The sequence below is a fragment of the Palaemon carinicauda genome, chromosome 37 (genome assembly GCF_036898095.1).
Source record: "Palaemon carinicauda isolate YSFRI2023 chromosome 37, ASM3689809v2, whole genome shotgun sequence".
Classification (NCBI taxonomy): Eukaryota; Metazoa; Arthropoda; class Malacostraca; order Decapoda; family Palaemonidae; genus Palaemon; species Palaemon carinicauda.
The window spans coordinates 41,030,990-41,043,809 of NC_090761.1; the positions used below are offsets into that span (position 1 = coordinate 41,030,990).

Consider the following 12,820-nt stretch of genomic DNA (forward strand, 5'->3'; position numbering starts at 1 on the left):
TCTATCTATATATATATATATATATATATATATATATATATATATATATATATATATATATATATATATATATGTATATACACATGTATATGTGTGTATTTATATATATATATATAATATATATATATATATATATATATATATATATATATATATATGTGTGTGTGTGTATATATGTATATGTGTGTGCGTTTATGTATATATATATATATATATATATATATATATATATATATATATATATATATATATATACACACACATACTGTATATAATGTGTGTGTACTTATATTGCTATTGGATATTCTGCACCTAATTTCTAAATAAGAATGAAATGCATTATTTTTATTCGTATAATTTATTATGCCATCTGACTGTTTTTAGTTCCATTATAATTTTTTTCATGTTTCATATCTTTATATTTTCGTCCTTTCATTCTTTTACATTTCCTTTACGGTCTCCATTTTTTAGTTGAATAAGGTTTCCTCTTTCAATTATTTACCTTTTGTTCGCTATTGGTTCCTTTTACAATCTTTTATCGGTTCCTTGCCTCCGATTCTTCTCTTTTTGCTTTGTGCTGTACTTTTTTATTGTGTTTTTTTTTTTTTTTTTTATGTCTGTTTAAATCGCAGAAAAAAATTGTAAGCCATATTGAAGAAATTATTTTTTTAAGTGATATAATTTTCCGCTGATATTTAGAATCGAGGTATGTTTGTTCTGTCATTTAGTATTTGTGAGGGCTGTCATGTTCTGGGTAATAATAATAATGACAATAATGCTGATGGACATGATAAAGATGATGATAATGACCATGATGAAAAAAAAAATTGTCCATAACTTTAATTTTGGTCTTAAATTTTTTTTAGGTACACTAATTCTCGAAGCTAATGATGAAACTGTGCGATAGATGAAAAAAAAAAGTTTAACACTTGAATTTACGCTATTAGTTGAAGGGACTTTGTTGGATATCATCCCCACATTTTTTAATATAAAAGAATCTCAAATTTACATATCTTCAACAAAGAGAATGTCATCATAGAAGCATGATTAAGCACCTTTGTCGTGGCACATAAGAAAGAATCGTATAATGAAGAGGGTCTTTAGGGTTTTCCCTTACAGACTAATTATTTTTTTTATACGCGTTCAGATTTCTGTATTTGTGAGGTAATTAGAAACGGTGGTTATAGTGCATTTGTTTGATGGTTGGAAAGAGTCCAGATGATTACACCAGACCGCTTACCTCCCTATCATATTTTATAGCCTGCCTATGGGTTGTCCCATATTGCCAAAAGCTATTTTCTTGTTTTCTCGGATGAAATGTAAGGTCCACACCTGGCCTCATCTTTTCACGGAATCATCCCTGACTCACAATCGTTGAGTCTAGAGTTTAAGCCCCTCTCAAGCCGGAAAGTTTCCAGTAGTCCTTGTGAGCTAGGAATCTTATGGGCCAACTCAGTCATCAGCAGCCATTGTCTTGCCCATTCTGTTTATAGTTTGTGTGGTGAGGCTGCATTGGTATTGATTATATTTATATGTGGTTGGTCTCTTCCATCTGCCACTCATGAGCGACCTTTAAACCTCTAGACCTGAAAGGTTCATGCTAGCATAAGGTTAACTTAGTCTGGTCCAGGCCTGGAACTCTTCATCATCGCCTTTACTGATGGAATGTCCCAGTCTTGAAGATCTCGGAGAACGATTCCTCTCTTAAGTTAGTGATGGGGATGGAAGGTATAATTATCCTCATCGAGATTCTTGGAGATGCTGTGTACGATGCCAGTGGCATTTTCAAGTTCATATTTGAAGCTACCCTTCTTACTCGTCTTTAAACATGTATAGTATGAAATGTAATTTATTTGTTCGTGTATTTGGGCATATTTTTCTTAGGTTATCGATTTATAATTAGTTTAACTCTAATCTGCATTATTGACCATTAAAATTAGGTTGCTATATGATTACCAATAATTCATTCATCATTGCCATTATGGAAAGTTGGATTGTAGGGATTAATTCAAAGGGGATTTTAATTTTCCACTAGGCAATAAGGTCAAATCCACAGCTGATTATGATAATTTGAGTAACAGATAATGGTTTTATGGGATGCTGATCTTTGCATCGTAATGACAGCCATGGTATATAATTAAATGAAAACAAAACAATAGAAATAGTGATGATTTTTACATAAGTAATTATGATAATCGAATTAATAGCTGTGAATGAAAGAATAAATTAAGAACTTATTGAAGATTATAGTAAAAGTCAAGAATTGGTTAGAGCCATTAAAAGGATTATGGTATTTTAGATCTTTTTAGGACTAATTATTTGGTAAATGTAAAATGTAAAAAAAAAATCCCCACAAAATAGTACCGGAAAATGTCTTGCTGGATAATGTATAGATTTAATTTATATTATATATATATATATATATATATATATATATATATATATATATATATATATATATATATATGATCGTACTCTAATCATGCTAGGAAGGCAAGTTATCTAATCCAGTTTAACAATAAGGAATTACTCAGAAGTAACTCCAAGAAATTGTTAAAACTACTTGCCATGGAAAGATAGAAGCAGCTACCCTGGAGAGCATCTAAAGCGAAATGAAAAAAAAATGGCATACAGTTTTCCTGGATCAAACACTAGCAGATAATTTTGCTAGATTGAGAACAGAAAATGAGCCGGTAATTTATAGTTTGCTATAACCCTTTTACCCCCAGGCTATTTGGAAATTTCCAACCCTTAACCCCCAGGGGGTTATTTTTTTCCCAGCACATTTTGCAGTATATTTTCTTTAAATTGCTCTAACAGCCTTAATTTTGGTCATAGAGAGGTCAGGTTGGTCTCATTCTCTTGGAAAATGGCTGAATTTTCTCAAAAAATTATCAAAAATATGAAAAAATAAATTTTTATAGAATTTTTTTTGCAAGGACGTACCGGTACGTCCATGGGGGTAAAGGGATGGCTTTTGTGAAACGTACCAGTACGTCCTTTGGGGGTTTAATGGACTATTAGGGAGTTTAAGTGACATCTGGATGAAAAGACATCCAAATTTCTTAGGCTGAAGCTGGGCGGTAATGTCCATTAAAGGGAGGATACCAGATAGCATTTTAGAAATTCGGTTTCCATAGGAAAGAGACCGCGGCATAGTTTCTGTAGAAGATCCAGTTAAAGGCAGTATCCTTGGATGATGGGTAATGAGAGTTGCCCTGGAAGGATAACTGTGAGGAGGTTTCCACACTACGGAGCCTAGAAGCCAAATTTACTTGAAGAGACAGTGTGATGCGTCCAGGTGGGGATATTGGGAGTATCCCCAGTCCAAATACGGAAAGAAACGTTCGCTATACACTGACGCCACGAGACAATTCCCCCCCCCCCACCAGAAGCAACGCCGGAAACAAGCTGCCACGGAAAGAATTCATATTTGTTAGTTGTTTTCAGTCAAAATTTGCATTAAGACGACCTTTTTCCAAATAACTCGTCCATGCTGTCTTGAGTATATGGAAAGGAAAAGATAAGTTAATTTTCCCAATTTCACTTTCCTTCTCGACTCCTTCCTACTCCACTGTTTTCTCTCCGCTTTTCACGCCTATCTCAAGATGATGGAGAAAATTGTCTGGAAAGAATGGCAGGAATTGGGAGATATGTTAGAAATAATAGTATATGATTAAAGTAAAGAATGACAATTTTTTTTTTAACTAAATGAAAATAAAAAAAAACACTAACCCAGTTGCTTGTTCTTATTTTTGTTGAGGTCAGCATTTGTTTCATAAATTAATTAGATTATATTTTAGTGGTTTCTCAAGGACCTAAATAATACTATACATATAGCCAATATTTATTTTATATTCCTTTGATATGTTTATGCCATAGAAGCATCCCAGTGTTTACCGATTAACGTTCCGAACATATATAGACTTTGAAATACGTCTTCATAAATGTTTAAGTTTTTATCATATTTCTAATGGGAATCCCGTTTTGCGCCCTGGAAAAGTCTTATAATAGTACTTTTATCTTTATGTTTTAAAAGATTCTATCTAATTTATCATTTAATATTTAATTAATGTTTCATGCATATGTTTATTGCTTCCAATTCGTGTGAATAAATTTTTCATCATTAAAGTTTCCATTATTTTGAAAAAGATTCTTTTTTTACTAATATTTAGAGATTTTAAAGGATATATTAGCCTCAAAGCTTCTTAATATTTATGGCACTTTAGTTTATTATTTTGATTGGAAGATTTTAATGTCTTAATGTTTTACAAGATCCCTAGATAGATGTGTCACATTATACCAACCCCATGAACTTTTCAATCCTGTCTGCTACCCACCACACTCCACCAACTTCCAGGTTTATGAGGTTAACAAAATCTTTCCGCCATGTTGTGGAGTTGAATTTGGGCTCTTTTGCTGGTGAAGATTAAGCTCTAACATATATGATATGTTATATAACTATCTATCTGTCTGTATGCTTACTATTCTTCACGGACTAGAAGTTTTGTACGTAAACTCTATTACGCTGTGAAATCTGGCCTTTGCTTTTGACAGGGATTTCAAAGCGACTCGTTTCCTTTATGCAACTCTTGGCTTTGAAGAAATTTTGCTCTGGCTCTCCATTTTCTGTGTCAGATGGATTATTCTTTTTATGTATTTTCGTTTGTATCAAGTTAATTCCGTCTTTGTTTTTAAGCTTTGTATTCTTTGCTTTTTCAGTTATGTTATTTTGTTTAGCACTTTTCGTTTTTATGTTCATATTCTGTCGTTAACATTCAGTTTGTTTGTACAATTTTGACTACTATTTTTTATTTAATTTTATTCCGAGCAAATTTCCTGTTTTCCTGTGTAACATTTGATGCTTAATATAATCTCGGGAGCGTTTACTTCAATGCCTCTTTCTGACAGATGAATATTCTTTCTTATGTATGAGAAATTTATATTCTAACAAATATATGTAAATGATTCTGTACTTTCAACAACCTTTAAATTTAATTTGTATGCTCTTCAGAAATGATGCCTTACTTTATTACTTATTTATATGTTTGTGTAAATCTTAATTTCTATAATCTATCCTTCCTTTTCGTCATGTGGGCCTGATTCTTGTGCCTTTTTTTTTTACCCCATGAAAGCTCTAATTGTCTGATATGAATTTCATCACCTCAGTTATTTGCTTTCTACAATTTCATTCATTTTCTTTGGAGGTTTTGCTGTTCGTATTATTTATCTATTGTGATTTTACAATAATACTTTTATTCTAACTTATTTTAAATGCTTTATTGTTGAGCAGGCTAACGTAATTCAGGTCTTATAGATTATATATGGCTGATCTATTATAACATTGTTACTGATCTTAAAATATTTTCTATTTTCTATTCATTGTTTTTATGTAATTTATTTGCTCTTCCCTTGTTTCCTTTCTTCTGTGGGCTACTTTCCTTGTTGGAAACCCGGGGCTTTTAGCATTCTGCTTTTCCAACTAGGGTTTTAGCCTGGTTAGTGATAATGATAGTATCATTTTAAAAGCCCTGCTACCAATAGACATGTATAATTTATTTTAAGTGCAAGGTCTTAAAAACCATTTTAGATTCGGTATGAGAAATGTAATATTTCTTATAGTTTTTTTTTCTAATTTTAGGTTACTGTTTACCTCTGATGAATATTGCGTAGAATATCTTAGTAAATGTGATTACAACTTTACTTACATTCTAACGTACTAAAGCCTTATTGACAGTTTCTGTTACAACTTTACTAATATTCTTAAGTACTAAAGCCCACTGGTCGGAAAACCTGAGCAGGGGATTGATGAAAATGAGAAAGAGAAGGCAGGAAGAAAACGTGTGGGGCGTAGTCTGAAGTAACTCTACCCGCCTCTGAATTCAGAAAACAATGTTGTCTTATAAGAATCTGGTAGAATTGATGGTGTAAGCTGTAGATATTTTAGCTGGCATACGTCTTGTCTTAGATTTTAGCAGTGAATGGTTTGTTGCTCCCTTCGGATGATAGGAACAAGTAGTGGGAATCTTTCAAAAATTGAATGTTTGTGGTATGATCTTATGATATTGATTTTTTTCAGGGAGTCATAACCCAAAAGTAGAATTTATTATTATTGCTAAACAAAGAACAATTATACTCTTGCAAATGCAAGAGAGAAAGGACAATTTTATGCAGATTTATAAGGTATATTATTATATTAAAAAAAAAAGTTTTTTTTAGCTTTCGGGGGTTCTTGCTTCTCTTTTCAGAGGAACTGTATGTGAAGATTACATCCAATGGTTTCTAGATACATTTTCCTTGTATATCTTGCCAGGCTTGTTATTTCATTTGTATTTATAATACTTTAGTAAAACCATTTCCCAGGTATGTATTAATATTTCCAGCTAGGCTCTGCTGGTCCACGCTTGAAAAATTATCCATATCACGTTCCTTAATTACAAAGCACTGGTTTTCATCAAAACATAAGCCATATCGATCCTTCCCAAGCTATTAAAAGATTTACTTCCAAAAGCCGTCGGCATAGCTATTTAATGTCCCCTCTACAGCTCTACATTAATATAATATTCTTTTTTAACATTTTCTCTTGTGTGGAAAGAGAAGCTAGGATGGGTATTGCATCATTTACTTGGTAATCCTAAACGTGACTCATGGGAAAATCTTAAATGTTGTATCTTAAAAATCAAAGAAACGGACGCCTTGTGAGAACATGTACAAGGAGTCTTAGATGAGGAGTAGCCATAGAAAACTATCTTAAGAATTATGTTATGATGATATGCCTTCAAAAACGTACAGAAAATTTTATTTTTGTTCGGTTTGATTATTCTATTTTTTTTTCTGAAGGTAATCTAGTTACCATCATATAAATATCGGTAGTGACTTCTCAATTAAATTTAATGTGATGGATTATCTCCAAGGTGACTGAAATTTTGATAGAGCACAGATTTTGTTGGTTGAAAAGAGCTTTTAAAGAATGCAAGAAAGAAAGAAAGAAGTTGGGTTCAAAGTGTAGAAGTAGAAAAAATGTGGAAGAACGATATGGCTCAATAAAATGGAATGTACAGAAAATCTACAAGATAAGAGGTGAATAATGAAAGATTTATTGTATTCATTATAAAAGAGATAACGTTCACTGCTTTTGAGGTCTCGTACAGTGTATGCAATGGTGGCGAGTACACTGGTGGTTCTTCACTGAGACTTCATTTGTGTTTCATTTAATGTTTATGACATGTTTCAATTTTTATTTCATGAAAATAGATGCCTACTTGAATTTATAGAATCAACGATAACTGGACTTTAAGAAATTTGTTAGCTGTTTGTTGTTTTTGGAATGGTCAGACATGCAAGTTCTACCCTTCTTCAGACCGTGGAAATTTCACGTATGGAGATGAAGATAATAATCTTGCAATCACAACTGTATTGCATGAAATGTTTATTCGTGATAAAAATTGTTAATGAAAAATCATGTGTGGTATACTGTGTGTGTGTATATATATATATATATATATATATATATATATATATATATATATATATATATATATATATATATATATATATATATATATATATATATATAGATATATATATATATAGATATATATATATATATATATATATATATATATATATATATATATATATATATATATATATATGTATGTATGTATGTATATACAGTATATGTATATAAATGGAAATATATATATATATATATATATATATATATATATATATATATATATAAGTATGTATGTATATGTATATCTATATACCGGTATGTAATATACATTTGTGTGTATATATATTTACTGTAGATGCTTTGTATATATATATATATATATATATATATATATATATATATATATATATATATATATATATATACATATATATATATATATATATATATATATATATAGATAGATAGTTAGATAGATAGATTTACATGTACATATATATGAGTATGTGTTTAATTATCTAAAAGCTGCTACACATTCTTCAGCTGAGCAATCTTATAATACGGTTCTCTCTCTCTCTCTCTCTCTCTCTCTCTCTCTCTCTCTCTCTCTCTCTCTCTCTCTCTCTCTCTCTCTCTCTCTCTCTAGGGAGATATGTTATTCAGTTGTGAAGGTTCCTGCTGATGATTATATAGTGATGTAGTTAGGCATCCTCATCCTCTGAGGCTGTCGTTGGAAAAGAAGGTGAGCTTGATTGTTTGTCTCGACTCCTACGGAAGGAGACGAGTGTGTCTGACAGGGCAATTGGATAAAATACAAAAGTGACGCTATTCTTTCTGGGATCGTAAAACGATTCGTCAGGCAAACGTAAATGGTTTTATTTTCTACGATGAGTTTTGGATCTCTCAAGGATAGTTTGGTCAATCTGTTCTTTTGTCATAATTATTTAATGCTTTTTGAGTAATAAAGTGGGTGATGTCGTATTAAGAAACTCGTGAAGGGAGTAGTGCCGTCAGTGCACCGGAAGCTGTGTACTGTAAGCATTACTTCATAATATTTATATTGTCCTTTCGGACCCTGTCTGAACTCACGGTTAAATCTTTAATCTCTTCTTTCCCTCGTCCTTTCTTCCTTCTTTCTGTTCAACCTTTAAACATTTGCCTCGTAATACACATGGGGTTGGTGGCTGTTCCGCCCAATTGCACTTTAGTGTTGAAGGGCCTCCAAGGGTAAAGTTCCCGGCATTCTCTCCCAAATTCTTAAATCTAATCTAATCCTATTTTTGAAGTATGCAAGGCTCTTTACTTACTGGCGTTTGTTGTAGTGCATGTATGATCTGTTAAAGAATTGGCCATTTACAATTCTCGAATTTAAGGTGATTATAGGTAAATACATAGTTTGCCGTACATTTACTTGTCTGAAGATGATAGATAAAAGCTAGGAGATCATTTAGTATAGAGGGAGTATAAGGGCATAAGGTTTAATAGACGTTTTAAAAATATATATATATATTGATAATGGTTTGCCAGAAAACATCCTTCGATGCCGCCGTAGATATTATTGAAATCTCATTATTCAACCTGTTAAGACATTTAATGATTTGTAGACATTTTATGAGAATTTGACCTAAGGTCGTAGATTGATTGATAAGAATAGAAGAATATCGGATTTAAGTCTATTTAGTAAAGAATGAAGTTATAACTATGGGGGAAATACCTGTTTCCACAAATTCATAGGAAAAAATATATGGATCTTTCCATTCTATTCACTGTTGCAATACGCATTTTCTCCTTTTTATATTTCTTTATTCCACTTTCACTCAGCTAAATCCATTAGGCATTTGATATACAATATGGAGATTATGATGTTGACCTTTTCCATTTGAATGACATTATAATTTATTTGATTGATAGGTAGTCCTCGAAAAGACATATTTCTTATCATTATTTGAGATTAGTTTCTGTTCTGGTACACATGAATTTACTTTTATTTTAGTGATGATTTTATAATAAGCATTATTTTCTATACTTTTAAACTAAGTTAGTTGATCTTTAGATGGAAATAAGTTGAACATAGCGATTGAACTGTGGAAAAAATCATACCTTCTAGTGTTCAAATCCAAGTTAAAATTACTTTCTACTAATCATATGTAATTTTTTATTCGACCATAAATAATATTATTTCCTTCCTCTCGTTCGGTCCATATGCTCTATAAATCCCAATATGAGGATAAGAAACTTTTTCCTATATTTAATCTTGACATTTTTTAATTAATGTTATTGCAACCTATATGTTTTACGCGGATTACTGTCATCGTTATAGGGAATAAAACTACATTAAATTTGGCAGACATTCCCTTGTGATAGGTTCCTGCTTAATGTGACCAGTTGACAATTCTAGTCAAGCAGACGAGCAGGTATTTTATACAACAGAGAAGGTCTGGTATGTTTGATCCTTTTATATTCCCTTCCGACTTTGAGCTTATTGGTGTATTTCTTTGAAACACCAATAATTAATTAACGAAAAAGGGTCTTTGATTATATTCATCTTTAAAGAATATGCGTAATTGTTCTTCGTTGTCTTTTATCCTCAATTTATGACGTATTTCTATTTTCCTATAATTTCCACACATCACAAATGAAAATGTAAGTCGGTTCAAAGTTCCATAGCGTCATTTTTCATTTTTGTCTGTCCTGTAAATGTGAATAATTACTAGTCCCTGGACTTCTCTTATTGTATCATTGAAAGCTCCAAAATTCAATTTTGGATTCAGATGGTCAAGTAATCTCATTGGCCCCATTACGTTTGCCGAACTACCACTCTATTCAGGGCTTTTCTTCGGGGGGTTTGCCGCATCCTCTTTAAATAAGTGTTCGTTCCACTATAGCTTCTATCTCTGGAAAGGCTAGGCCATCGTTTTCCTTTGGGGGTTAACCCTACTCTGAGCTGGTTTCCTTCCCCGCTTCCAGACCTGAATAGATGATAAGGTTAAATTAATTGTTTTAATTAAAGCTTATTCAATAGATATTTTGACCATCCAAGTTTGAATATTAAGTTCTACTACGCTTTTAGATAAGATACGTTATTCATCTTGTTCACGAAATATTAAGGAACTACAATTTCAGCTTTTTGAATTCTTTATATGTCACTGATAGGTTTTTGATATTAGTAATTTATTTTTTTTATTATATTTCGATGACACCAATTTCATGCTAGATATGTTTTACTTGCTTATGGGTTCAATCTATTATTCGGAGTTTTGTTGTTTGTATGTGTATACACTGAATCTGTTGGTGCAGTATCTTTCATTATACAAATTTCCAATGGTTTTTATAATAATGTACAGTCTTGTGAAGATTTGGTACAAAAGAGTAATATACAGTATATATATATGTATATATATATATATATATATATATATATATATATATATATATATATATATATATATATATAATTTCTCTCTATTAGTAAATATATTTTTCTAAGTTTGTGCAGTATCTTTCATTATACAAATGGTTTTTATAATAATGTAGTCTTGTGAAGATTTGTTACAATAGAGTAATATATATATATATATATTTATATATATATATATATATATATATATATATATATATATATATATATACATACATATATATATATATATATATATACATATATATATATACATATATATATATATATATATATATATATATATATATATATATATATATATATATATATATATAATTTCTCTTTATTAGTAAATATGTTTTTGTAAGTTTTATATTTTTTTTTCACTTACAGATTTTTATCTAAAGGAAATATCTAGAAATTAATTGACAATATATGTTTTCTTTTCAGACGTGAGTCCCGAATTTAAAGAAGATTTAAAGCTATCCAGTAGAACTCAAACTCCGGAAGTGGATGATCATAATATGCCCAATTTGATGAAAATGAACCAGCTGTGAAATCTAGTGATCATTACAATTTTTGAAAGAATTATGGAAATTTCCCTTATTTTGGAATATGCGTTTTTATGAAACTGAACTTTGGTGCTGCACTGTAAAAGCATTGTATAGTGAGTAAGAAAAACAAAATCATGAAATCCGATTTCGTCAAGTAGCTTAGCGCCGTAGAGTTTAGTGTTGATAGTGGCTCTTTTACGTTTTGAGCATGGCGAGGTGTTGCTTCGTTGTGGTTTTGGTAAATATCATTATTGCGGCTTCATCTTTGGGACAAAAACAACTCCCTTCCAGGACTAACGTAAATGCAGTGTCAGATTATGACTTGATTACTTCAAGATTCAGATCTCAAGGGTCCGGTGATGGTGAAAATGTGTACGCAAATGCTGTTGAAGAAAGTTTTTATGAAGATAAATACGAGGGTGAAGATAGTGCCAAGTCTGATAGGGAGGGCATCTACATGAATGAGAATGAAGGCAAATCTGAAGACCGTGGCTACATAGGTGTGGATGGTAAAGAATCTAATGGTGAAGGTATCAACTTTAGATCGAAAGATGAAAGTCTGTTCATACATGAGAGTATTGGAAAGTCTGAAGGAAAGGCTGGCTACCCAGGTATGGAAAGTGACGAGTCTATGGGAGAAACCACAAATAAAGGAGGCTACAATAGTTCCATTGAAGAAGGTGCCTACCTTAGTGCAAACAACCTCAATTCAGATGGAGAAATCGACCATGGAGGTAGCACCACTACCTTCATTGAAGAAGAAGACTACGCAATTGAGACGAGGAATGTCACTGAAAAGCCAAATTTAGACCCTGAAAACGATGGTGCTAAAACCACAATCCTACATGAGAACATAGATCGCCCTCAAAATGATGGCCTTGAATCTGATCTTCATCGCCGGGTATCCGACAGACAGCCGATCAAGAGGCACTCGAACGAGGCCTCTCTAAATGCTCAAAGCTCTGGTGCTTCAACAATAGATTCAATTGTGGATATGGTGCTTCGGCAAGTTAATGGGTCGCAAGAGTCCCATCTTGCGAAAGAGAGTGATTTTCCAACAGAGTTCCTTTATGACAATTCTTCCCTAGGCATGCATAAACTCCCACAATACAATGTAACTGAAAGCTCTTCTGTGGCTGAAAAATTTCTCGGTTTATCACTGAGGTCTAACAATATTAGCAATGAAGGAGAAACGGAAGCACTTCAGCCCACGACCCTATTCTACTTAACGACCCCAACCCACAGCAGAACTTCAAAGCCCTCCAAGAACGCCACCAATGGAAAGAAACGGTCTGACCATACTCGGAGGTCATCGTCTCTTTCCGAGACTTGTGAAGCCGAGTTAGCTTCCAGGGTTCCTTTAGAACACGACGCCGGAGAGGATCGCGTTATCGACTTTGCAGTTAT

The 12,820-nt window shown here is 32.1% G+C and overlaps 1 protein-coding gene across 1 annotated transcript in view; it reads left to right on the top strand.

The window, feature by feature from the left end:
* The window catches only part of LOC137629594 (atrial natriuretic peptide receptor 1-like), a 1,161,427-nt gene that overhangs the window by 184,347 nt on the left and 964,260 nt on the right, over positions 1-12,820 (top strand). The window contains 1 exon segment of the mRNA XM_068361051.1: positions 11,310-12,820. This exon segment is cut by the window's right edge and continues 200 nt beyond it. Within this exon segment, the coding sequence (XP_068217152.1) occupies positions 11,622-12,820 (1,199 nt within the window). The 5' untranslated portion in view covers positions 11,310-11,621.